At 60.9% G+C, this 25,453-nt stretch overlaps 4 protein-coding genes across 8 annotated transcripts in view; 1 reads left to right on the forward strand and 3 right to left on the reverse strand.

Moving 5' to 3' along the window:
- The window catches only part of HS3ST6 (heparan sulfate-glucosamine 3-sulfotransferase 6), an 11,918-nt gene extending 5,480 nt beyond the window's left edge, over positions 1-6,438 (reverse strand). The window contains exons 1-2 of one of the 4 annotated variants that reach the window (XM_029950131.1): positions 6,197-6,438; positions 189-474 (exon numbers count right to left, since the gene is read on the reverse strand). In XM_029950131.1, coding sequence (XP_029805991.1) covers positions 189-220 — 32 coding nt within the window. In that variant the 5' untranslated portion in view covers positions 221-474; positions 6,197-6,438. Of the gene's footprint in view, positions 1-188; positions 475-1,617; positions 2,051-6,196 lie in introns of those variants that run through there. The other 3 variants (XR_003912641.1, XM_029950133.1, XM_029950132.1) reach the window with 3 other exon arrangements.
- A 2,585-nt stretch (positions 6,439-9,023) lies between these two features.
- On the reverse strand, positions 9,024-14,356 carry MSRB1 (methionine sulfoxide reductase B1). Of its 2 annotated transcripts, none has more exons than XM_029950134.1 (4): positions 14,199-14,352; positions 12,030-12,178; positions 11,601-11,715; positions 9,024-9,851 (listed from the first exon to the last, which is right to left on the reverse strand). In XM_029950134.1, exons 1-4 carry the CDS (start codon positions 14,251-14,253, stop codon positions 9,820-9,822), a joined length of 351 nt encoding a protein of 116 aa, XP_029805994.1. In that variant the 5' UTR covers positions 14,254-14,352; the 3' UTR covers positions 9,024-9,819. The 2 variants fall into 2 exon arrangements, with proteins under 2 accessions (XP_029805994.1, XP_029805995.1); XM_029950135.1 differs by lacking the exon at positions 9,024-9,851 and adding an exon at positions 10,781-10,899 and having other exon boundaries at positions 14,199-14,356.
- A 326-nt stretch (positions 14,357-14,682) lies between these two features.
- Positions 14,683-20,957, reverse strand: RPL3L (ribosomal protein L3 like). The gene is made up of 10 exons (XM_029950130.1): positions 20,836-20,957; positions 20,207-20,399; positions 18,998-19,166; positions 17,731-17,866; positions 16,336-16,522; positions 16,077-16,237; positions 15,772-15,873; positions 15,388-15,483; positions 15,076-15,195; positions 14,683-14,826 (listed from the first exon to the last, which is right to left on the reverse strand). Exons 1-10 carry the CDS (start codon positions 20,836-20,838, stop codon positions 14,770-14,772), a joined length of 1,224 nt encoding a protein of 407 aa, XP_029805990.1. The 5' UTR covers positions 20,839-20,957; the 3' UTR covers positions 14,683-14,769.
- A 1,996-nt stretch (positions 20,958-22,953) lies between these two features.
- On the forward strand, positions 22,954-25,427 carry NDUFB10 (NADH:ubiquinone oxidoreductase subunit B10). Its single transcript, XM_029950117.1, has 4 exons — positions 22,954-23,209; positions 24,636-24,774; positions 24,985-25,124; positions 25,262-25,427. The coding sequence occupies exons 1-4, from the start codon at positions 23,062-23,064 to the stop codon at positions 25,369-25,371; spliced, it is 537 nt and encodes a 178-aa protein (XP_029805977.1). The 5' UTR covers positions 22,954-23,061; the 3' UTR covers positions 25,372-25,427.
- The last annotated feature ends 26 nt before the right edge of the window (positions 25,428-25,453 follow it).

Genomic DNA, 25,453 nt, shown 5'->3' on the forward strand with positions numbered 1-25,453 from the left:
GCCGCGCTCGGCCGGCCCGGGCCCCGCTTCTGCTCTGCGCCCCGCCGCCCGGCAGGCTAGGAGAGGGCGTGGGGCGGGGCCCAGAGGCCCCGCCCCCTGGACCACTGTCCCTCCTGGACTCGCAGGCCCGAGGAGGCTGAGGCGTGAATTGGAGCCCCGGAGATCACCCCGACGCGCCCTCTTGGGACCTGGGCTCCAGCCTGCACGGCTCCAGGGTCATCACCACTGCGCGCCTGGATGCTGCGGCAACGGGTCAGGTCTCAGGGCAGTGACGGGACTGAGATGAAGACCCCAGGACTGGCTCTTCGAAGGCGGATCCCCGACACACCCGGACGAGGGCGTAGCAGCAGGTGTGCCGTTGAGCGTGGAGCCGTGCCGTACCACGCTGAGGGGTTCCCGGGATGTTGAAGAACGTCTCAGAGAATGGGGTCCGCTTTGCTGACAGGTGGCTTGCCATTCATCAGGGTCCCAACCCTGGCGGCCGGAAAGGGTTGGCTAAGTACGACTATTATTTTAGAGTCCTGGGAAGAAGGCTCAGGAATGACAGGCGTCTGTCCCAAGGCCCCCTTCAGACCTGTTTCCTGACTCTTTCATCATGTCACACCGTCTGTCTGTGCAGCCCAGACCACCTGACATTGCCCTGGGATGCCAGCGACCCATCTCTGATTCTGGCGATGTGGCTCCTGTATTTGATGAGAAGATTCTGGAGGGGTGGGATGGGGGACTGGAAGGAGGAGCCCGGGCTCCATCTTAGGAGGTCCTGCGGAGGCGCAGTGAGATTCAGGAGCCAGGGGCCACTTACAGTAATGGGGCTGCTGGGCGCTGGTCAGTCTGTGGGAAGTTTATGCAGCCCCGCATTCACCGAACCCCCAACACAGCCCACAGAAAGCAGAGAAGGGAAGGGGGCTCAGTGAGCAAAGTCCCAGATAGAGAAGGAATTGGACCGGCGTCCTCTCTACGCCTCTGCCCAGGACTTCCTCACTGAAGGTTGGTGCCCCATGGGCATGCGCTCCCAGGAGAGGCCGACCTCCAGCTAGCGCTCAGAGGCCACTGCCCTGGGTTCTGCTTGTTCCTGAGACTAATGGCATCTGGACAAGTCCCAGAAACCCAGGGCACCTCCAAAGCTCAGGGGCCTCCATGGGCCACAAACACTTCCAGATCTCCCACCTAGAGGCAGCCCGGAATCAAGGGGGCTCTGCAGAGCCAGCGGCACGAAGACCACTGATCGGGCCCCAGCCCGGATCCCAGACACCAGGCCTGCACCTGCTTGTCAGGGCAAGACTCAGCCAGGAGCCCTGGAGGCGGGCGGTTGGCACAGGACTGTGGGGTGCATGTTGATACACCCAGGGTCATGGGAAGTTCTTCTTCTGGTCTAGCTAAAGAGGGATTTGCTCTGGACGGACTGGTTCTCCTTCTAGCGGTCCTGGGTGGGGCCCTGCTCTACCCGCAATGCCCACCCCAGTCCCAGCAGGCCCCTCTCAGGGCCCCAAATTCCAACACTTAACCCTCGTGGCCCTTCTGTCTCCCAGCCCCAGCCTTGGCTTGTGCTGTTCCTTCTGCTGAGAAAGCATTTCCCTCAGCCCTCCAGCTCCCCAGCCCCCATACACATATACCTGCTTGAGGATTTTCCAGAAGGAATTTATCAGCAACAACAGGACACACATGCTGGGGGCTGGGGAATGGGGTCTGGGGACAAGGATAGTTTCCTAGCGGATCCCCCCCCCCTCCAGCTGCCGTCCATGAAGGGAGAAGTGGGGGGAAATCTGGGGACACCCAGGAAGGCAGCCCTGGGACATTGGCTCACCAGGGCATCCCTAGCACCTAACGGAAACTGGCACCAAATAGGCAATTGACAACGGCCAGCCAGTGGAAGGATGTGAATGGAAGGAGAGGTCCAGGAAGGCTTTCTGGAGGAGGTGATGGTCAGGCAAGCTCCTCACACACACGGTTGCCGCCTTCCCTCCTGCCCAGGATGTCTGAGTGGCTCCTCCAATCTGCCTCCACCATGCCTTGCCATCAGGGTCCGGCCCCAGCTCCCACTGGCGCCTTCCTGTGTGATGGAGAGACAGTGGATCCCCCTCTCTGAGCCGCATGGTAGGAAGAGAGCTGAAAGAAGCCAGGTCTTGGGAGCAGGGGTCCTGTAGCTGTCCCTGCACCCTGAGAGGGTCACTTGCCTCCTGCCCTGTCCAGTCTCACCTCCACTGTCACGGGAAGAAATCTATCAGCAACCTCCTCTGCCCAACTGGATCTCCCAGGGGGGCCCCTTGGCTTTCAGGCTCCAACATGGCTCAATCTGGACCCCCTGGCCAGGTAGGGATGGCCAGGCAGAGGTCTGTCTGCCCGTCCTCCTGAGGCCGACAGTCAGACGTTGAGGTTGTCAGGTCCGACTGCAGGCTGGCAGGGAATTGGGGAAAGGCTGCAGCCTGCCGGACTGAGTAAACACCATTCCTGGAAATGACAGGGAAGGCCAGAGCAGAGGGGGACACAGCGGGGGTGAGTCTAGGAAAGGAGGCCGGGGGAGCAAGGTCATGGCAAGAGGAAGGCCCAGCCTGGCCTCACAGACCCATGAGTCAGCTGCATCTGAGTCCCCTCCACAGACTGCAATGGTGGGTGATTTTGATCCTATCTGTCTCCACCTACCCGCGAGCCCAGCAAAGTCAGGGATGGGGTCAGTCTTGACCATGGCGAGCACTCACGCTTGTTTGCTGAGTGACTGAGTGCACTGGCTGTGTGTGTGAGAGAGTGTGAACGAGAGTCTATGTGTGCGCCTCGACCCTGCGCCCCTCCCTTCTTCTTTCACACACGGTCTCCTCCCCGGGGTGGGCACCCCCAGCGTGGGCCCCCACGAGCAGCAAGGCGGGGTGCATCCGCAGCTCCCCAATTTGGAGAGTGATTACTGACACCGTGCGGTCCCTCCCTCCACGGGGGACAGCTGGGGGGGATTTCACACACCCGGGGCTTCCTGGAGCTCGCTTCCCTAGAACCACACCCTTCCCCCTCGCCCTGCTTCCGCAGTCTGCTGGGGTCCTGGAGACTGCAAGGGGGGCCTAGGGGAGGGGGCTGCGGCCGAGGGCGGGCCCAGCTGTCCTTGATTTGTGTGGGGTTTTTCCGCCTGGGATGCCGGAGTTGCCTGAGCACAGAAGAGGCGGTTAGGGACCCCTGAGAGATGTCAACCCCCCCCCCGCCCCCCTTGGGACCCCACTGTTCCCAGTTCACCCTGTAGGGAACAATGAGGTGGGGAGAAGCACGTCGCTGGGGGTGGGGGTGTGCAGCACAGGCCAGTGCTGGCAGCGAGGACTTGGCAGTGCTGGAGTCTGAGGCAGGCCCAGCGCGGCCCCCTCCTAGCAGGCGACCTTGGCAGGTAAGACATCAAGTCCCTCTGAACCTCACTTTCCCACTTTATCGAACACAGCTGACACTAGTGCCCATCCCTCTGGGCGTCCAGCTCCTAAGCTCTTTATGACAAGGAGGCAGTGCACATGTGACAGTGTAACTCATAATTCATCCTCCTTGGAGAAGAGACCGGAGACGGAAGACTTCTCGGAGCCTGGCTGGCCAGAACCCAGGCCCTTGCTCCTGGGACCACTCCGCCTGGGGACACTGCGGCACAGAAGGGTTTGCCAGGGCAGACAAGACTCGCAGGGTCAGGAGGGGCACATGAGAAGGCTCCCTTGACCAGGAGATTCTCTGTGTCTGTTTCCTTAACCTGCTTGAGAATCTCTGTCTCCATTTCACTCTGCCCCTCCCCTGCTTGCACACTCTCTCTCTCTCTCTCAAAATAAATAAATAAGCATTAAAAGAAAAGACAAAGAAACAAGACCGTCTCAGCCCCCACCCCATCCCCCCTCCTCCAGCTCCACAGCCCCAAGCCAGGCCTCAGTCACAGAAGCCCCCCAGCACTATGGGGAAGGCTGGGCATCACCCTATGGCCCCCCATCCGGGCCCCAGGCCCTGGCGAGGGCCCGTGGACTTGAAGGTGACTGTGCGCACGTTCCATCAGGAACCAAGAATCTGATGGAGGCTACCGAGCCCCGTGTTCTGCAAAAGGCACAGGACCCTGTGTCCTTGTGAGGTGTGTGTGTGTGTGTGTGTGTGTGTGTGTGCGCACGCGCACACGGTGAGGGTGTTCAGAAGCTCACCCACCAGTCCCCAGCCTGCATCTCCCCCACACCAGGGACCTACCCCCAGAAGCAAGTCCAGCCTGACCAGTGGATAGGACACCCAGAGACAGCCGCCCTCCATCCCGTCTCATTTCCAGGGGAAGCACCCCATCACCCCTGTTAGACAGACAGACAGTCAGACAGCCATGCCGCCAGTCTTGTTGCACTTGGCCTTCAAGGGAGAGCCAGAACCCAGATGCCAGGGCAGAGCGTCTTGGGGGCGGTGCCTTCCCCTTCCCCATCGGCTGCGGGCTTCCTGCTCCAGCTAGAGGACCTTGAAAATTGGCCCCCACCCCCTCCTCAGAGAACAGTGACTCTGACCTTGTCACCAATACCGGCCATTGCTGTTTCCCTCTGACTTCAGCTGCCCTGTCCCCCCTCTTCCATACACACACCAGGGGCTCCTGGCTCAGAGATGGGGGCCCAGCAAAAATCCAGTCTCTAGACTAAGGGAACAAGGAGCCACTGGATTTGGGGGGGCGGGAAGGGGGACAGTCCCAGGCAGGAAGCAGGCTGCACGGCGGGGGTGCAGGGCACCGAGGACCCTGGCTCCTGCCTGCTCCCGTTCCCTCCTGAAATGCAGCTGCCAAGCCCTTTGAAGCCAAGAGTAGCTTGTAAACGTCCTAGCTGGAGATGAAACATGATAAGACATGAAGCCAGGGGTGGGAGCATGGGTAATCTCTGCGGTTTTACAGGAACAAATCATGCCTGCAGACAGGCCTCAAGGCGGTGAGGGGTAGGGGTGGAGGGAGCCTATCTGCCCGTAACCCTTAGTCCTCCCCCCCACCCCTGTCAGCCACAGGAAGTCCTCCAACTGTCTTCTCTGTGCTCCCTGCCCCTAAGCTCTGGTAAGCAGGACTCTAGGGCTTGGCTAAGGTGACAGGTGATCTGGGGGTCCCCGCATCTCCCAGACCACAGACACACTCACACAGATGTGTGGCTTGGCTCCCTCATCCCCACAGACTGAGTGGGCAGAAGGCAGTGCAATTTCACGTACACTCCTGGGCTGCTACTCCGCGCACTCTCCCCCGTGGGGCTCAGCGTGGGGGAAGGCACACTGACTCGGAGGAGCTCTTTGGCCTGGGGTGAGCTGAGACCTGCAGGGGGACCGCAGGGACCCAGTCTGCGCGTGTAGGAGAGCGGCCCAGGGTCCCCGCGGTGTGGGAGAAGGAGAGAACCACTGGCAGAGGCTTCTAGAAGGATTCTGGCACAGGGAGGGGATTCTGGCACAAGGAACAGCCCCGTATAGAAGGCAGAACGCAGGCGCACGTTTCAGAGCGGAGTCTGGTGGCCCAGAGGCCCAGGTGAAGGGGTCTGCGTGCAGGGGGTGTTGTCAACAGTAGCCCCGCAGCCGCGGTCAACAACACTGCTCGAGTTCACGGTGGAAACAAGTCCCCGTGGCTGGAGATACGGGGTCTGTGGGACCAGAGCCAGCAGAGCCTTCGGGAACCACCGAGGGAAGTTTCTGGTCTATTATTTTGCAAAGGTCACACGGGTTGGGGGACCTAGCTAGGAGCTGTCACAATGAGGAGAAGTGGGCACAGACTGTGGGAGGTGGAACCCCAGAACCTGGTGCCTCCGGTGGGCCGGGATGGCAGCAGGAGCAACTAGAGGACGCGGAAGGGCCACAGGCAGAGCAGGCAGGAGCATCGGAACCGGTGGGTGCCTCGGGTCTGCCCCGGAGAAGGTGCTCAGAGCAACAGGTCACTTTCGAGAAGCCCACCGAATGGGGCCTCTACACCACCGGCCCTCGCACCGTCGGACGCCAGGAGGCCCCAGCCTGTGTCCCGGGTACTAGCAGGCTGGGCCGGAGTGGCCGAGCGGCCCGGGGGACGCGGGCGATGACCACTGAGCGCCGCTGGGTCCCGGGGCCCCTGGTGAGGCCTGTATCAGCCCTCGTCGTCGGAGATGCCGCGCTGCGCCCCTGGCGGCGCCTCGGGGAACTGCAGGGCCTCGCAGGCCCGCGCTGGCGCATGCGCAGCGCGGAGCTCGCTCGCCCCCTGCCCGTGGGTGCTGCACACGCCCTGCGCCTATACCTGGTGAACTCCAAAGGGCTTCATCGCGTTGGGTCCCCTACCAGGACCTCGGATGAGGGTGGGGACACGGACGCTGGCTTGGCGGTGACCTCCACCGTCCTCTCTGGGCACCCCCGGTCCTACTTGCCTGCGCCGCCCACATTCATGCACCGAGTCAGAGGGTTCTGGGACCTACGCATCCGGCTGCACCCCCATCAAGGTCACGGCTCTCCCCGGCACTTGTTACTCAGAAAAAAAAAAAAAAAAGCCGTGAGTGAGCACAAGTCCCAAGCGCCGTCGGTTCACTCACGCACTCTGCCAGGGTCTCCTAAGCAGAATCGTGGGCCCCTGCAGGAGATCAGAGGGGTCCCAGGCACATGTCTACTTTCACCCTCGCCCTGGGTGCCGGCGAGTGCCCGGGCCTGCGGGCGCTGTTGACAGGTGTTGACAGAGGATCAGGAGCCGTCTGCCCCTGAACAGAACCTGGGCTGCAAGGCTGTGCCCTGGAGGTTCCGCTTGGCAAGGGAGGGGGCCCTGGAGAGGGAGGAAGGGAGCTAAGGTCTCAAAAAGCGGGGCTGCAGCCAAAGGTTATGATGTAACCCAGCCAGAGGAAGGGCGGGCGGGAGATTTATGTTTCCCCATGAGACGACTCACTCCCGCCTGCCCTGCCCATGGCCATCCATTTCCAGGCTCCTGATGAAAGGGGACCTCCGGGTTTAGGGGGCCACCCCTCTCCCTCCACCCCTCCAAGGACCCTGCTTCCCGCCCTTCCCACCCCCAGTGACCCTGCCTGGGGCCCGTGGAGTGCAGGTCGTCAGGCACTGGCCCTCACAGCACCAGCCCAAGACACCCGCCGCTCCTTCAGCCTACTCTGCTGTAGATCTGGCCCCAGACAGGCAGCCCCAGGGGCATGTCCTGGACACATCTGCCCAATTTGCAGGAGGAGGCCAGCCTGTTCTTGGGCCAAGTTTATTCAGGGACATGCTGAGTCAGGGGTGCTGGGAGAGGTAAGCAAAGCTCAAGGTCCATCCTCGCCCTGGGCCTGGAGATGCCCGATGACCACTCAGCTGACTGCCTCCCCCTGCTAGGCACCCTCAACATGCTTTGCTGCCTTCCGACTGTGCTCGGAAGGTGGTCACCACCCAGAGCCGCTGTTCCTCATGTGGGGCACAGAAGAGGAAAGGGACACGTGTGGGCAGAGAGAGCCTGAGGACTTAGGCGAGTCCCTCCACATGTCCGAGCCCCAGGGGACTGGGACAGCCCCAACGAGGGACACAGAGGGGTCCATGCAGGGAGAAGTCCGGGAGAGATAGGGCTGGAATCATGAAGGGCACACCTTGCCCGAGCTCTGCCCGAGGTCACACAGTGGGCCAGCAGCACCAGCACAGGCCAGTGACCCCCTCCCCCAACAGAACAGGGACCCCCAGCCTTTAGCTGGGGATCAAGGAAGAGGCAGAGTCCCATTCCCAGGCAATGAGCAGACCAGACAGAGCAGGAATATCAGTGGCCTTCCTTCTCGCCGCCCCCCTCCCCAGCATTCCAACCTCATCTCTCACCCGCCACCTCTGCCCTCACCCCTGCAGCTCCGATCCTCACAACATGGGGAAGCTCCCAGCTGCTGAGCATGTCTGCTCCGATTACGCACTTGGAACTGGGGAATAGCCAGAGGGTGGGTTTGGGGACTCCCGGGGCCCACCGGGAGGCAGGCCTGAGCTAAAGGACTAGGACCGCCTGCCTCCGTTCTGTCCTCCTCTGACAGCGTTTGTGTCCCCTGGATTGGTGTCTGTCCAGAGCCAGGGTCCACTAGTCCCCAGAATGCCTGATTATTTCCTTTCCTCTGCTGCACAGCCACCTTGATGTAGGTCCCTTTGGGGAAGGCTGGGGGACAGAGTTATGACATAAACTCTTGGCAATACCGAAGGGGCCCCAGCCTCAGGGGACCCCAGCCTTTGGTCCACTCGAGGAGCTGGGGGTCTGGGAACTGATGCAGGCATCAGGATTCTGCTTTCACAATTCAAGTTAGACTCTTGTTCACTTGGCCTAGAACCCTTCTGCTCATTCCGATCGGTTAGAATTCAGTAGGCTTCCTGTCTAGTTCACTCCTGGGGGCGCCACGACCAGCTGGCCGAAGCCGTAGCTCTGCGCGCGCAGGCCCGTCCTGGCTGCTTGGGCTCTGCGGTTTCGGTCCCGCGCCCTCCTGGCCTCCGGCTACCGCGTGCTGCCACGCGGGCCCTGCGCCTCAGGATCCAGGGACCCCGCTGCATTTAGTGGCGGTGCCCCATGTAATTCCTGCCCGGCAGAGAAGCCGCTGGGGCCTCCCTCACTATCACGGTGAAAGTTGTCCTCGGACCCCGAGGTGGCTGCTGAGCGGGTCTACCAACTCGGACACTCCCTTCTCCCTAAGCCCCAGGATCCCTTCCTCCATCAGAGCGAAGCATTCCACCCCCACTCGGGGGTGCCACTCTTGGTCTGGGTCTCAGCCAACCAGGCCACCGAAGAGTCCGAGCGCCTTCTGATTCCCTGAGCAGCACCATTAAATCCCTGATCCGACTTTACATCCCTTTCACCTTTACCCACCCCTTAACACCCAGCCCCCCGTCACCCCTCCGCACAACCGAGCATCCTTACTCCCGGGATACACGTTCGCAGCCCTGATCACCATCTGATGTGAACTTCCTGTCTCCCCAAACGCACGGAAGGCCCTGAGGGAGGCCCATCCATCTGTCTGTCTGTCTGTCTCTGTCTTACCGCTGCCTCTCCAGCAGCAGGTGGCCCCCGCTCTGTAAATATTTGTGGAACAAGTGAAACGACGGGTCCTGGCGGCCCTGGTGTGAATAAAGACAGAGGCCTGGGTTCCTTTTGTTTACTGACACCCCGGTTACTCTGGAGATGGGGGGGGGGCTTCGGCATCACCCACCGTCCCCGGCAGCGAGGGCTTAGGAGCCTGCACAAGAAGGCACAGTCCCTGCTCTCTGGGAAGGTGTGGCCCCGGCCTTGCACAACCAAGGTGATGGAGCAACAGCCACTTTCCTAAGCCCGAGTGAGGCGAGGTTGTGAAACCGGGCTCGGGACGTCTCCTCTCGGAACTGAGAGGCCGGAAGTCTGGCCCCCTGGCCTGCGCCTCCAGCGGTCACGGGTCATCAGCACTCTGGCTGCCAGGAAGGCTTTGACCGGAGTGAATCATGTAGTGACTAGAGCCAGAGCGGCCGGTGAGGGCTGCCTCCCTCCGCACTGTCTGGCAGCCCAGCCTGGGGGAGGTGGGCGTGAGCTATGGCGAGGGCCAGAGCCGGGCTCAGAATCGGGTCCCTCAGGGGACGAGTCCAGACAGACAGGGAGGGAGCAGGGGGCTGAGGGGAAGAGAAGGTGGGGGCGTGCTTACAGCCCACCTCGCTGAGACTCCCAGATGAGCAGGAGGCCAAGGTAAGCCCGCAGTGGGGCCCTCTGGGCCCACCCTGGCAGCAGGGCGCGGGCTATGGCGCCAGGGCAGTGCCCTTCCCCAGCAGAACCTGTGCAGAGCCGAGACTTCCTGATGCGTCAGCTAACCCCTTCCCTGTCTGAGTGTCTGGGGTTCCAGTTCCGAGGTGGGATGGCCAGAGTGTGGCCACAGCGCAGTGTCCGGGCTAGAACGAGTATGTGCCACCCAATTATGGCTCCTGAGAGGCAGAAGTTCCTTTGCCTAAAAGAAAGGAGGGAGGGGAAAGAAAGACAAGCCACTGCTGAATTATGCTTCAGACACCATTCCCCGAGCGAGCCGCGGGCGGCCAGCCTGCAGAACAGGGCAGCCGGGAGGACACGGGCGCCGACGTGGAGGAGCCTGTGTGCCCCATTTTGTTCCCCGAGATCTCCAGGAGAGCCCGGTCTCTCCTTCCTCCACAGGACAAAGCTCACTAACTACAACGCCACACCTTCCCATCACCGGCCCTATGGACCCTCTCGCTTGCCCTCACTCCCCCAGGGACGGCGGCAAGCATGTGCTCTTAGCAAGCCCATTGTACAGAGGACCAAACTGAGATTGAGGACTGGCCATGGTTTTGCTGACGGCAAGTGGGGAGCTGGGATTTGCGCCACCCAGTGTGGGCAGGAGTCCAGGGGGACCAGCTGCACAGACAGACATGCTGACTTGTGAGAGCATGCGCGAGCAGGAGGGCAAGGGGCCAGCAGGAACGCTGCGCTCAGATAAAACCCAGATAAAAGTTGCCCGAGCAAACCACCAGCACAGGAGCCCGCTCTCCCAAGAGTTGGGCCACTTTGCTTTTACGTTTCATGTACCTTGCACGTGCATCATCTACACGAATAAGGTAATGGCTTTGATCATAAGCGAAAATCCTCTGGACTCTGTCAGTTACTGGAAACAGGTTCTGATGTACTAGGTCTTTCCTAACAAGGAAGTGGCACAAGGCGGACTTCCGGAAACTGGGAGGCACCCCTCGCTGCACACGGCTCTTTTTTCTCTTTTTATGTTTATTTATTATTGAGACAGAGAAAAGCAAACATGAGTGGGGGAGGAGCAGAGAGAGAGGGAGACAGAATCTGTAGCAGGCTCTAGGCTCTAAGCTGTCAGCACAGAGCCTGATGCGGGGCTTGAACCCACTAACTGTGAGATCATGAGCTGAGCCAGAGTCGGATGCTTAACCGACTGAGACCCCCAGGTGCTCCTTGCTCCACACAGTTCTGGCTCACGAAAGGTTTCCCAGAGACACTCTGCCTTCAGAGTGCACCGAAACCTGAAATAAGAATACCACCAGGGCAGTTCAGTGGACTAAGCATCCAACTTCAGCTCGGGTCATGATCTGACAGTTCACGAGTTCAAGCCCCGCATTGAGCTCTGTGCTGACAGCTCAGAACCTGGAGTCTGCTTCGGATTCTGTGTCTCCCTCTCTCTGCCCCTCCCCCACTCACACGCCTGTCTCTCTCTCAAAAATAAATAAACATTAAACAAGAAAAACGAATACTGCCAACAGGAGCACTCATGGGAGTTCCCACGGCGTGCCGGGCCCAGGTGCGTCACATCGACGAGGCGGTCCTCAAACAGCCCATGAGGGAGGCTGTGTGATCACACCCACTAGGCAGAGCAGCAGGCCAGCTCAGAGAGGCTAGGAGCAAGCTGTGGCCACACAGCCCAGCCGTCAGTCTGTCTGGCCCTCTCCCCGCTCTAATCTCTGAGAAGGCCCAGGCCCCCACAGAAAGCCCTTTGCCACATCCACCCTCAGATGCCCCTTTTTGGGGCACACGTGATCAATCAGGACAGCTGCCCCTTGTCCTTGCCCTGCAGCCACCTTTTGGGGTGGCCCCGGGCAGCTCCTGGGCAGTGTGTTTTGGTGCCCCCCTGCTTCGTCACTTTGAGTGGACGAGAACGGTGTGTCCCCACCGCTGGGCCTCTGAGCTGTACGACAGGCCTGCATCCAGCTGCCAGAGGCCAGCTCACCTTTCGGGATGAACTTCAGCGAGCTGCTAAATATTCAGAAGCGGGACTGCCCTGGCTTCGGGCCGTCATTCAGGAACTCATGTCCCAGCCCATTGCCACACTTGCCACAGGACACCTGGAAAGACCACAAAACAGCCACGTCAATGCCCCCCTGCCACCAGCAGAGACGGTGTCCTCCTCCCACACGTTTCCCAAGGTAAGTACGGGCAGGAGAGGTGGACCTCCATCCTGCAGCCCGTGCGGGAGCGCAGTCCTGTTTCCCGGTGTCCGTCAGGACCCCAGGCTCTCCCAATAGGTTGGCAGAGGCCAGAGGCATGGAAGAGACAGACTCTAAGTCCTGAGGACAGTGGGGGAAGCAGAAAAGGAGCAGCCAGCCCTCAGGCTCTCCCTGGCCAGCGCCCCTCCCCACCCCCTGCGGCCGCCACCCACCTTTAAGGCTTTAGGCGAATTGTGCTCGGGACGCTTGGCCACGCTGTCGGCATGAATGGTCTCGGTGAAGGCCGGCCACGGGGACGAGTGTGCATACTTCGAGCGGCTGGAGAAGAGCTCATAGCCACATTTGGCACACACATAGACACCTGGGGGTGGAAGGAAAGACAAAGGCAGGTCTGTTGGCTCCAGTGGCTCTGGGGTGAGCTCCCAAATCCCCAGACCAAGAAAACCCAGCACCGTCCCACGGCTGGGGGCGCTGCACAGCCTCCCCGTGCCCCCACCTGCCACATCGGGCCTGGGACGCAGCCCTGAGCTCATGGTCAGCAGTTCTCAGCACGTGCTAGGAAGAGCTGCTTCCCGCACTTATCTCACTGAATCTTATCCACAGGCCTGTGGCGCGGACCTTTCCAGTTTAGCTTAGTTTTGTGGTGGCGGTGGTTGTTTTTCTTCAAGTAGGCTCCATGCCCAACATGGGGCTTGAACTCCCGACCCTGAGATGAAAAGCCACATGCTCCACCAACTGAGCGAGCGAGGAGCTCCTTTTTCAGTTTTTTTATTTATGTTTTTTATGTTCTATTTATTATTGAGACGGAGAAAAACAGAACATGAGCGGGGGAGGGTCAGAGAGAGAGGGAGACTCAGAATCCAAAGCAGGCTCCAGGCTCTGAGCTGTCAGCCAGAGACTGATGCGGGGCTCAAACTCATGAACCGTGAGATCATGACCTGAGCCAAAGTCTGCCGCCCAACCGACTGAGCCGCCCAGGTGCCCCTTCAGTTTTGTTTTTTAGAAGACCTTTCCGTTTGAGACACGAGGTGGCTGAGTGACGCAAAACACCCAGCTGGAGGGTGTGCAGGCAGGGAGGGGCCCAGAGGGGGACACAGCGCTCCCACCCCCGCGGGCCACAGCCGGCTCCCTTCCCAAGGGGCCATTCCTGATGCCCAGGGAGGCCTTGAGCTGGGCACCCAGCCGCTGGCCTGCTCTCCGTGAGGGCAGAGAATGGTCCCAACAAAAAGGTCTCCAGGCCAGACAGGGGGCCCAGGAAAACAGAGGCCCGGGAAGAGAACAGGTTTTAACCCATCTCCAAAAGATCACTTTGAGGGGGAAAAAAGGTTGCAAAACTGACTTGCAGAACAGGTCATTGCTTGGGGCGCCCCTCAGGGGTACCCCGCACCCACTGCCCAGCCTGAGAACAGCCTCCCCCAGAGCCCGTGAACTACGCAGCCTTTGCCAGCAGCTGGAGAAGGAAGCCAAGGGGGTTGCCGAGCGGTTATGGAAGTCGAGCTACCTGCCAGGCAGAGCCCCCCGAGGACAAGTGGGGTCCCATGGCCAGACGGCCTCAGAGGGCTTTGCCCAGAGAGTCCTGTGTCACAGCTGACATCCAAAGATGCCCAGTGTCACAGCCCAGCCCCCTAAAGGGCTGACACCCAGGGAGTGCGCTGCCCTAGTCTTGCCTGTGGGGTGTGTTTTTACCAAATTAGTCCATAACGAGACAGCACAGCCCAGAAGGGTACAAACCAGGGCCTCTCAAAGCCTGAGGCCTGAGCTGACGGTCATCCACGCCCCAAACCATTACCACCCCCACTCCAGCTGCCTGGTCAAACTTCACTGGCACTTGGTTGCCCAGCAGCTCTCCTGGTTACTCAACCGAAGGGCCCTGGACAGATTGAGGAGGCACCGGGCGACACACTGGGTCCAAGGGGAACGCTCTGTGCTTCCTAGCTTACCCCGCGAGTCCCAAGAACCAGGGAGGGGAAAAGGCAGAGGTATAATCAGGACGATGCCCTAGGACAAGATCTTGCATCGAGTGCCTCTGAAGTCCAGATCCTAATCCGGACCCCCTCCACCGGCGTCACCCCTTACCTGTACCGGGACCCCACGGATTCCTCCCGGAAACAACCGTGCTCACGCACTCCTCGAGGTCAGCGATCCCCTCGCTCTAATGTCCCCTCTCCCCTCAGGAACCCCTACTTTCCAGGCTCCCCAGACCGCCCGACTCCATGGTCCCCTTTACACACATGCGCTGCACCCCGCGCGATCACACTAATCCCCAGTAGGGTCCGCCCTTCCTGGGGCTCCAGGGCTCCACCACCTCCGAAGAGCAGCGCCGCCCCCCTTCCAGTACGCGTCCCCTCCCCGCTGCCCTCCCAGGAGGTCACAGAACAGACCTGGTTCGAAGTGATTCTGGAAAATCTCGCCCCCGAAGAAGCTGCAGAATGACATGACGCCGGCGGGACCGCGGGACGACTGCTTCCTCGGACAGATCCGAAGCCACTGGCCGACTGCCCCCTGGCCTGCACCCGGGGCCCCCCTTCTCCCGAGTCCCAATCCCGGCCGAGGCCCCGCCTCTCCAGAGGACCAATCGCGATCTGTACAGGAGGCCCCGCCCCCTCTCCGCGGGGCGAGGACCTGCCCTCCGCAGTGTCCTCACAGGCCCCGCCCCCGACTTCTCCCGCGGACCACTCCGGTGCTGCGTCCCAGACGCCCGCCCTCCGCAGCCCCGCCCCAGCGCCAGGGGGCGCCGCTGAGCTGCGCCGGCTTGGAACGGCGCCTCGCCGCAGGGGTCCTGTCTCCCGCGGAGCCCGGGCCACCCGCGGTCCTCCCCACCCGACCCCCCGCCGCCTTCGCGCGCCCAACTCTGAGACACGGTGGGAAGAGTCGCCTCCGCACTTTATTAGAACACAGGGGGCAGGCGGAGGTCGCGCGGCACTTCCTCAGGCTCCCTCCATCCTAAGCCGCCTACAGGTCTCTCGAGGTCTCGGACTTTTCCTTCTCAAGATGCTTCTTCTGGGGACCCTGGTTGGAGGGGGGAGGGAGACAGGAGCACTAGTCACGGAGGTCTGGCCGGGAATACTGCCCCTGGCCAGCCGCGGCTCTGCGTTCTTGCCCGGCATGAGTCAGTGCCCTGGACTGCACTCCTACAAACCCCTCCTGTGGATGAGTGCAGGGGCGCCCCGGCCACCCTCATCTGCCCCAGCTCCCCGACTCTGGCGCAAGAGGGCTGTGGGGTCTGAGCCCCAGAGAGCAAGGGGTAGGTGGGCTCACCATGAACACCCTCTTCTCTTGGGCTGTCTGGAAGCGGCCATGGCCAAACTTCGAGGTGGTGTCGATGAACTTGAGTTCAATGTTCTCCAGGGCACGGCGGCTGTGGTGCACCAGGAGGGACTGGGAAAAGAGAGCAAGATGCAAGATCCTCACCCACGGCCTCCCGCCACCCCCAGCCACACCGGTAGGTCTCTCTCCGCTCCTGCCAGAACCCCTCCCTTTCTGCTCTCCCATTCCCACCCTCCAGGAACAAGGTGGAGGACAGGACAGGGCAGGCCGGTCCCCCCACTGTCCCACCACAGAGGCGCTGACCTTCCTCAGCGTGATGACCCGCTTCTTGGTGCCCGCGATGCAACCCTTCAGCATGACAAAGTCGTTGTTGACTTCCCCGTAGTGGGGGAAGCCGCCCTGCGGGGACGGGGGGTCGGGATCCAGGCTCAGAAAGGGGCTGCGGGGCTGGGGGCAGCTGCGAGCCAGGCCAGAGCTCCCCACACGTGTGCTGGAGCCAGCCCCTGGCCCGAGTCCAAGGCCACGTCCGGAGCTGCTGTGCTCCGCAGCCCACGACAGCAGTTGGGGTGTAAGCTGTGTGCAGCGGGGGCTCGGAGGATGCAGGGAGGGCGGGGTCATCCCACCCATGCCTGCTCGCGGTGCCCGAGCCCCGCACCCGCTCCACACACGCACGCCAGACGCCCTCACCAGTGGCGTGATGGACTTGTCAGTCACATCATAGCTGGTGGACGCATTGTTCCTGACCACCTTCCCGTCCTCCATATGCAGCCCGCGGCCGATCCGGTAGATCTGCGGGGGAACAGGGCACACTGCAGGCAGCAGGTGGCCTCTGGAGCCAGGAGCACATCTATACCCATCAGCATGTGTGCCCCGACCCAGGCACTCGCAGGGGCGTTTCAGAGCCTTTGGGGCGCCAGGCAGCGTCCGGGTCAGGCACCCTGTGCTCGGTGGTCTGCTCACAAGTGTCCCTACCCCCAGGACTGTGGACGCACCTTCTTGTTGAGCTCCGTGCGGTGGTGGTAACCTTTCTGTCCGGCCCGAGCGATGGAGCAGCCCACGCGGGCAGGGTGCCAGGCACCAATGCAGGCCACCTTGCGCAGCCCTTTGTGGGTCTTCCGTGGCAGCTTCTTGGTATGCCAGCGGCTCGTGACCCCTGCAGGGGGTGGGGGTGGGCTAGTGGCTTAGAGGCCAGTCTGGCCCCCACCCCTTCCAGGCAGCCTTCCCGGCACCACCGTCCCCACCTAGCCCTACCTTTGACACCCCGGCCCTTGGTGACAGCGATGACATCAATGACCTCGCTCTGGCTGAACACACTGTGCACCGGCACCTGCTTCTCCAGCCGGGCCTGGGCCCAGGCCACCTTCTCCGCCACCGTGCCGCCATTCAGCTGGATCTCCATGATGTGGGCCTTCTTCTGCCGGAAAGGCAGCAGCTTCATCTGCAGAACCCCAGAGGGCCACACCCCTCATTTGCAGACCTGGCACGACTGCCCGGTGACCCCCAACAGGCTCTCGTGTGTGCATGCATTCAACACATGTTCCACTGCTCTGGTCTGTCAATATGCTGTGTTCTGTGCTGGGCAGTGAGGAGGGCTGAATATTCTGACAGAATACTGGGGGCAGCGGGGACAGTTACTGCACGTGAGGCAGCCAGGCAGGACCCCTCTGAGGGGACACCAATAACAAGAAGGAGCTACTGAGTGAAGATCTGAAAGTTTTGGGAGCAGCGGAACCACCCGTGCAAAGGCCCTGTGGCAGGGAAGATCCTGGGGCTTGGTGGGCTGGGAAGGAGAGCAGTGTGTCTAGAGCGTGGTGAGCAGGGAGGAACGTGGTGCAGGACGAAGTCACAGGTGAGCTGGGCCCTGCCAGACAAGTCTTGTCAGGAGAAGCTTGGGCTTTATTCTAAGTGCAGGATGTGACACAATCTGGTTCATATTCTGACACCTCTGGCTGCTGCTGTGTGAGGCATGGGCTGTGGATGGAAGCAAGGACACAGGTCACAGCCTAGTGCTGCCCCACAAGCACTTATGGAGCACCTGCTGCATACAAGCTGTCGGTGGGTGCTGGGAGGCACAGCACTGAACAGGCAGCCGTGGCCCCTGCCCCAACGGAGCTCGTCTGTAAAGGCAAATGGACGTAACCACTGACGCGTGTAACCAGAGCAGCAAGTGTGACAGTAACTGAGGCAGGGGGAGTAGAGGGGTGTTGCTCCAGGCCGACACAAGCCTTCCCTAAGGACAAGACGGCAAGGACTGTTCCAGAAGAAGCCAGGCAGCCCACATCACGCCAGGCCCCATGTACAGATGTTGACTCTCACACACACTCTTGCCAGGGCCCAGAGGGAGGTGGCCGGCCCTCCACGCGGGACATTCGGCAGGAGATACGGGCCTTTCGGGGCATGTCAGGGCCTCGGTGGACCACGAGGCATGGTGGTGCCTCAGAGCCCTCAGAGCACCCTGACGCCCAGCCTCCCGTCCCCGGGGCTGCGGGTGGCCGGCACAGCCAGTCACCCAACCCCCGCGCCTGTGCCCCGGGCTCGTGGTATTTTTAGGCTGACATTTGCCAGGACTCCTGGAAGCTGGGGTGAGCCAGGGTGGGCCCAGGGAGGGACCGGCACGCCGGGTGCAGACCAGGTGGCAGCGCTGACCTGAGTGTGGACAATGACACGAATGACCTTGCAGTACTTCTTCATGGCGGCAAAGTCCTTCTGCAGCTGCTTCCTGCCCTCGGCGTCCCGCCACCTCTTGCAGGCCTTGGTGAAGGCTTTCTTCTTGCTCTTGTGCCTGAGCCGCACACGGGAGACGGTTCGAGGGGCCAGCCCGGGAGGCTCCCCGGGCCTGGCCAGCCCCCGTGTGCCCGCAGCCCACCAAACAGGGCTCCTAGGGCAGCGGATGTCCCCTCCCCCTCCTTCCCTTCCCGGGGAGACCACTGCTGGGCCGTCCCCTGGGGCCCCTGGGCTGGTTCCAGCTGCCTGCTTTAAGCACGGTCTGCCCTTCCCTCTCTGGGTCTCGGGCTCCTCCCCTCCAGAGGGGACGTGCTCCTGCCTCCTGAGGCCTGCGAGGGAGGGTCAGATGTGGCCTCGAGGGAGGGCGTGCTGGCCGGCGTGTGCTGCCTACACTGCTAGAGCCGCAGCCCCGCTCCCAGAGCCGCCACACCGCGTCCTTCCAGACCTTCACACAGACTCTGGAAGCTGGATGTGTTGTCCCCATTCTACAGAGGAAGAAACAAGCTCACAAAAGTCGAAGTCCCTGGATGGGGGCCAAATTGATAACAGTAGAATGAGCAAAAGCAAGGCCAGCTGGTGTGCTCTGGGTGCTGAGCACCCGACACGCGGCTCAACTAACCCTCAAGGCGGCCGCATGAGCCAGGCATTACTCCGTCGGATGGCATCTCCATCTGGTGGTGTCAGTGATGGGGGGGGGTCAATCTGAGAGACTCTATGAGGTGAGCCAGCTCGCCTATGGTCACGCAGCGCACTCTGCCTCAGGGGCCCAAATATATTACCTCCCATAGAGGGCCAGGACTGGGCTATGCCTCTAACTCTGTCAGGATGGGGGTGTCTGTGAGGTTCCTTGAGTACATGGGCCTTCCCTTTCAGGACTTGCCCCAAAATACCTCCCTTTCTCATGGGAAGAGCTTGTCAGCTAGCTATTTCCCTTTTCACCCTGGCTGCTAGGAAGCTCTGAACCAACTCTAACCTTTCACCAAATTAGTCCCTTAATTAATTCCTGGGATTAGAACATTTGCTTCCTCTCTCCCAGTTTCCACTCAGCTCCGCAGTACTTGTCTTTTATTGAAGTGAAGGCAACTCCCATACACACCCTTTCCTGCCTTCCATAAACTGTCGCCACTTCCACTGCCCAGCCACCCGCACCGTGCCAGCCCTCGCGTGGTCCCCCGAGGGCAGCGCTCACCAGTCCTTGTAGAAGCGGCGACGGCACTCGTCACTGAGGTGTTCTGCAAAGATGGTCTTGAAGCTCCGCAGACCTCGAGGGGTGGCCACATAGCCCACAAGGCCGACCACCACCAGAGGCGGCGTCTCCACAATCGTCACTGCCTCCACTTCCTCCCGCTTGGAAATTTCTGGATAGGACCCAGAGACAGGGGCGTGAAGGAGGGCCTCTGGGACCCAAGGGGAAAAGGGATGGAGTGGAAGAGCCAACTACAGGTCCTCCTGCCCAAGGGGGGACGGAGCACCATGGCCTTAGGTTCCCACGGCCCCCCAGCCCCCAGCCCGCATCCTCCCCGCCCCTGCTCTCTGCTCCGTCCGGGGCAAGGAGCAGGCGCTGGGCAGGGCCCTTCAAGCGGTGCCTGCTAGCTCTCCTCCAAGACCTCAGTTTCCCCGCCAGGTCATCTGGAAATGGGCTAGGAGAACGGACAGCCAGGACAGCATTCCCCAAAGGGGAGGGTGGGGATGCCTTTCGTGGAGAGCCCATGAGCATTTGTAATTTCAATAGTTATGAATATATATTGATGAGTTCCAGAAAAATACCTATAATTTCTCCAAACCCCATGATTTTATAGATGTTATTACTGACACTAAAACAAAGTAAAAGAATGTCTAAAATATAGATTAGGAGGGGCGCCTGGGTGGCTTAGTCGGTTGAGCGACTGACTTCGGCTCAGGTCATCATCTCACAGTTCGTGGGTTCGAGCCCCGCTCTGTCAGCCCAGAGCCTGGAGCCTACTTCAGATACTGTGTCTTCTTCTCTCTCTAACCTTCCCCTACTCACTCACTCTCACTCTCTCACTCTCTCTCTTTCTCTCTCTCTCAAAAATAAATAAAAACATTTAAAAAAAAGTTACGTCATGGCCCTGCATTTGAATTGTAGCTTCTCCACTCGTTGACTGGTGACTGGCAACTTTCATAACTGCTTAATTTTCTCCTCTGTAAACTGGGGGCAATGACAGAAAACACCTCAAGGCGTGGCCAGCGGTCAGGCCTTGGGGACAGTCAGTGTCCTGACTGTGGTTCCGACAGCATGGCCTCGCCCTTCCTGGGACTGCTTCCCGTCCTGGACCCCAGTGCTGGCTCCCGGCCTCCAGAAGTTTTTCCAGACCTTCTGGCAGTCAGGGACGCTCCACACCCTCCCCCCGCCCCCGGGCCCCCTGCAGCCACTCACTGAGCCCCGGCCGGTGCACCTCTCGAAGGGTGTGCGTCATGCCAGCCTTGTAGCCCAGGAAAGCCGTGAGGTGCACGGGCCGGCTGGGGTCATCCCGAGGCCAAGTCTTCACCTTGCCCCGGTGCCGGCTGCTCCTCTTGTGGGCCAGAAAGCCCAGGTGTCCGTGCCGAGGGGCAGAGAACTTCCGGTGCGACTGGGGGTGGGAAGGGGGGGACAGTCAGAGCTGGGGTGTCGCTGGGCCCAGAGCCCAGACCCGGAGAAGTACGTTAGAGACCCAAGATGGGGCCCTCGTGGTCTTTAGTGGAAGGCTGGCCCAGGGGCGGCCTTCGGGACAGAGCCGGCACCTAGCTCTCCTCACCCGCAGGCTTCCCGCTCTAGTGGGCTCGGCCTGCTGGGCCCAGGAGGGGCAGGCCCACCCTGTGGCCCAGGGCTAGAGGGGCAGGGAGCACGGCCATCTGTCTATCTTCTTGTCCGTTCCAGGCCTGGCAGCCTGAGCTCTGGCCCCCTGCTGTCCCCTTCAGTCACCTCCTCCCCTGCAGGCCCAAAGACCATCCCTGCTGGGAAGAGACTGCAGAAGCCCGCCTGGCCCTCCCAGGAAGCTGGCCGGCTCCGGCCCCCAGCCCACTGACCATGGCGACCGGTCCGGCAGGTCAGGAAGGGAAGGGGCCGCCCCGACAGGCGCTGGAGGTCGAGTGGCAGGGCCAGAAGGCACAGCAGCCAGGTCCCAGATTTAGCCCCTGGCAGAGGAGCTTGGTCATGTTCCGTGGCGGGCCTGGGCTCTGGTGCCAGGAGCAGGCCTGGCCTGGGGCGGGGCGTAAGGGGGGCATCTGATGGGCAGGCTGGGGGGGGGGCATACCTGGATCCAGGCCGGTCACTCCCTTCCTCAAATGCCCTGGGACTGGGTCACACCCACTCGTTTTCTGTCTTGTGTTACTCCTCCAAGGCCAGGATCAGGTTGGCCTGGTAAAGGGTCAAGGAACCCTGGTTGGGGAGAGGGCTTCTTTCAGGCTGTGAGGAGGGTCTGGGCCACTTTGTTGGCAGTGAGACAATGTCAATGTCTTCAATGTCCTGAAGGCCGGGATCGGGGGCTGGACAAATTGCCCAGGCAGGGTGCCTGAGGTGGGGGGATGGGAATAGTTGTGATCCAGGAGCAAAGAGTCTTTGGTTATAAAGTTCTGAACCTACAGATAGAGTCAGTTTTACAGGCCTAAAATGTGTCTGAGGGCCTGGGGATCTCGCCTTGCTGGTGCTAAGATTCTGCGCTTGTAAAATGTCACAATTCTCTGTTGTTGCTGTTGTTAATGACAAAAGCACTTGTAACACTTTGGGCTGAGCCCCAGAGGAATTAAATCACTGGGAAGGGGCAACCCTCAGCCCCAGGCGTGGCCCGGGGGAGAGACGACCTGAGTGGGGAGGAAGCACAGAAGGGACACTAGCGCGCTCAGGGCAAAGGGAAGGCCACCCGTGCTGAGGCCTTGAGCACGGCAGGACTCTCGGCTGCGGTGGGACTGCCTCCTGGCCCGCAGGCCAAGAACCAGAGGGCCGGGCACAGAGCCACAAGCTATTTGGGTTCCTCTCTCTCGTATGCCTTTTCCTGCTTCTGCTACATGATCCCCCAACCCCTCGGCTACCAGGCAGCGGCGGAAAGCTGCCACTCCCGTGCCTGGCTTTCACTGAGTCGTCTGCTCTCTCACGTTCTTCTGCGGAGCCGTAGCGGCGGTGGCGGCAGCTCGGGCCTGGCTCTGTTGGATCCCCTTGTTCAGCCCAACGGTATAGGCCAACGTTAAGATTCTTTTGGTCAGACAGTGTGTATTTCTGAGAGTTCATGACTGCACGATTTGACATGTCTGTGATCCCAGGTTCTGTGCATCTGCAGAGTTCATGGCTCCATGTCCCTGACCCCATCTTCCAGGCATGAAGTGACTGGCACCCTCTGTGGTGCTGGCCATGGGCCGTGCCAGATACGAAGATCACAAGGGTGATCAGCAGGGCCCTGGTTCGTGGGGCTACCCCAGGGGGCACCACAGTGCTCGGGGCCGGGACAGAAACATGAGTCCCAGACCAGAGCACTCTGCCCCCAGCATAGGACCCACCTCTCCCTGTGGGTGGGGGCCCCAAGGGCAAGCCCTGCCTCAATCTCTCTGCCCCAGAAAGGCCCGCTAAGCTTACTGGCATTAGGCAGTCCATGAAGGGCTCTGGAAACACAGTGGAGCCCAGAGAGGGCTGCAGGGAAGGGACAATTCAGGAAGGTTTCCAGAAAGAGTGGGGCGTTTGGTAGTTTGTGTTATTTGTTGACTGTTGCGTTTTTTGTTGGTTCTACCAGCCTGAGTTCTCCAGAAGGGCCCAGCTGTGTCCATCTTGCTCCCTGCTGCACTTGCCACGTGCCTGCACACCGAAGAAACTGAATGAATAGTCTGCTTATTCCTGTGTTTGTCCTGTCTTAGAACGTAGGCAGGGGAAAAAATGGAAGCAGGGGTCTCTGTTTCCTCCACCAGTGTATTCCAAGGCACGAGACCAGCGCCCAGCACACAGTAAACGCTCCATAGACCGTGCTGCCCCGGGGTCCATGGCGGCAGCAGCACCTGCGCTGGGAGGGGTTTTCCGAGCCCACCACCGGGCGGCCCTGCAGAACTACGAATCCCATGGTGCCTCGCAAGCGCAGGCAGTCCTGCGCAGGCGCAAACGTCCTCTGCAGCGGGCGAACTACAAGTCCCATAGTCCCTCGCGAGCGCCGGCAGCCCTGCGCCGGCGCAGCCGCCCTACGGCGTCCTCTGCTGCGGGCGAACTAGGCCGTGGGTCGCCGGCAGAGGCCAGGTTCGCTCGTCCGAGAGCCGAGCTCTCTGCTCGCCGCCGCCATGCCGGACAGCTGGGATAAGGATGTGTACCCCGAGCCCCCGCGCCGCACGCCGGCGCCCTCGCCGCAGACCTCGCTGCCCAACCCCATAACCTATTTGACGAAGGCCTTCGACCTCCTCGTGGACCGGCCTGTGACCCTAGTGAGAGGTACGGACCCCATCCGGGCCTCACTGTACCCGAGGACCCCATGCCACCCTTCGGCGTTTCCCGCACCCTGCCGCCCAACCTGGATTACTCCGCCGCACCCAGGGCTTCGCCCCCGTGTCCGGTCCCCGCCGTCCCCACCCGGACACCTGGGGCCCGGTCGCCCCCTTGGACCTCCCCTTCCACTGCACCCTAGGAACTCTCCTCGCTTCTGCACCGAGTCCCCTCACTGCTTTCCGCCCCCGCCGCCCGGGAACCCTCCAGGCACCTCAGGTCTCCAGGCTCGCCCAAATATTAGGCGTTGTGTGCGATCGCAGCTGAGCCCCAGGCTTGTGGAACCCCATACTCCCTGCACGCCTTGCATCCTGCGGTGCACAGTAGGCAGGCAGCAAACGGTGTCGAGGGGTTCTCTGCTTACCTCCGCACGCCTGCGAAATGACGCGGGTAGTTAGGTGATGGCCGAGGTCCCCTCAACCTCGATGTGCTGTGACCTGTACTCCATGTGTGTCCACGCTTAGGAGCTTTCCAGGTACCCCAGCTGAGGTCCAAACCAGGCAGATGCTTAAAACAGCCCTCGGTTGCCCAGTTGAGCTAGCTCAGTAGCCTGAGCACATAGTGCCGTCGGTCACTAACGCCAGGCAATTCATCCATTAACCAATTCAGGGGCGCCAGGGTGCCTCAGTCGGCTAAGCACCCCACTCTTGATCTCAGTTCAGGTCTTGATCTCAGGGTTTTGAATTCAAGCCATGTGTTGGACTCCACACTAGGCATGGAGCCTACTTTTTAAAAAAGAAGTAATTAATCAATTCATTCTTTCAACAACAAGACATTTGGAGTAAGTAACACGCCCTGCTGGCTTTCTTGTTCAGATAGAGTCAGCGAGTCAGACCCCCAAAATCTGGAAAAGGCACAGCAGTGGACTCACTCCCTCTTTTTTGTAACAGTGCTTCGGGAAGTGGTTTATAGTCTGGAGGGAACTGCACTAGTTCCGGCTCGTCTGCCAGTGGGAAGGTTGAGGCCAGGTCAGCGGTGGCACAGCTGGCGAGCGCCGTCGGCCGACAGGGTGGCCACCCTGTGCTGTGGGGGAGGTTGGCCCACAGGTTGGACCTGTAGAAGGGTGGGCTTGCGGGGCATGGGTTCCGAATCGTGAATCCTGTCTCTCTGGGCCTCAGTACTGTCTGTGCTGAGAAGGACCCACCCCAAGGCATGGTCGTGGGGACCGAGTGAGATGATGCACATGGGTCCCAGGAGGCCCCCCAGAAACGGTCGAGGTCACTGCTCCTAGCCCAGGACTACCAGCCACGCTGGTCAGAGGCCACATGGCAGTCTTTGTAAAAGCTGGAGCCATTCAGGCCATCTGCTTCCTTGGTTTGTGGGACATAACGAAGGGAAGAGCCCAAACCGGGGGTCTGGGGTTTTCTCTTTACAGAGTTCATAGAGCGGCAGCACGCGAAGAACAGGTATTACTACTACCACCGGGAGTTCCGCCGTGTGCCAGACATCACCGAGTGCCAGGAGAAGGATGTCTTGTGCATGTTTGAAGCAGAAATGCAATGGAGGAGAGACTAGTATGTCCATTTTTAAGTGCGGGAATACTGAGCCCGGCAGTGAGCATCTCCTGCTGGCCTCTTGCCCTGGGGAGGCCCTGGGATGGTGGCCGGCTGGCAACAATGCCCCCTGGGGTTGGTCCAGATCTTGTGGGTGGAGAGCCCAGGCCTGCTAGCTCTGGGTACAGGTAAAGGGTCCCTTGTAGACCACTTCCCTGGTTTCTCTTTCAGTAAAGTTGATCAAGAAATCGTCAACATCATCCAGGAAAGGCTGAAGGCCTGTCAGCAGAGGGAAGGCGAGAGCTACAGAGAGAACTGCGCCAAGGAGCTGGAGCAGTTCACCCAGGTGGCCAAGGCCTACCAGGACCGCTGTGCGTGAGCCCCCCCCTCCTTCCCTCCAGGCGGGGTTGACTAGACATCACTGCCCGCGTGTGCCCACTGGTTGGGGAAGCCCGTCCCGTCTTTGGTAGAGGCGGCCCCTGACTCCCCTCCCCCATCTCTCCCTCAGATCACGACCTGGGTGCCCATTATTCCGCCAGGAAGTGCCTGGCCAAGCAGAAGCAGCGGATGCTGGCAGAGAGGAAAGCTGCTAAGGAGGCCGAGGCTGCCGCTGCGTGAGCAGCCCTTCCAGCCCCATCACAGGACTGTTATTAAAATAAAGGGTTAACACGAAATCGGTTTCTGGTCCTTTTCAGCCCTC

The sequence above is a fragment of the Suricata suricatta genome, chromosome 8 (assembly GCF_006229205.1).
Source record: "Suricata suricatta isolate VVHF042 chromosome 8, meerkat_22Aug2017_6uvM2_HiC, whole genome shotgun sequence".
Lineage (NCBI taxonomy): Eukaryota > Metazoa > Chordata > Mammalia > Carnivora > Herpestidae > Suricata > Suricata suricatta.

Bases quoted from the DNA above. Each gene is read 5' to 3' on its own strand.
- NDUFB10 (XM_029950117.1), top strand. From the start codon at position 23,062: ATGCCGGACAGCTGGGATAAGGATGTGTACCCCGAGCCCCCGCGCCGC. The intron at 23,210-24,635 runs GTACGGACCCCA...TTCTCTTTACAG, and splicing joins GCCTGTGACCCTAGTGAGAG to AGTTCATAGAGCGGCAGCAC. The intron at 24,775-24,984 runs GTATGTCCATTT...TTTCTCTTTCAG, and splicing joins ATGCAATGGAGGAGAGACTA to TAAAGTTGATCAAGAAATCG.
- RPL3L (XM_029950130.1), bottom strand. The intron at 17,867-18,997 runs GTGAGCGCTGCC...TGTGCGGCTCAG, and splicing joins CGCCGCTTCTACAAGGACTG to GCACAAGAGCAAGAAGAAAG. The intron at 16,238-16,335 runs GTAGGGCTAGGT...CACCCCCTGCAG, and splicing joins CAAGGGCCGGGGTGTCAAAG to GGGTCACGAGCCGCTGGCAT.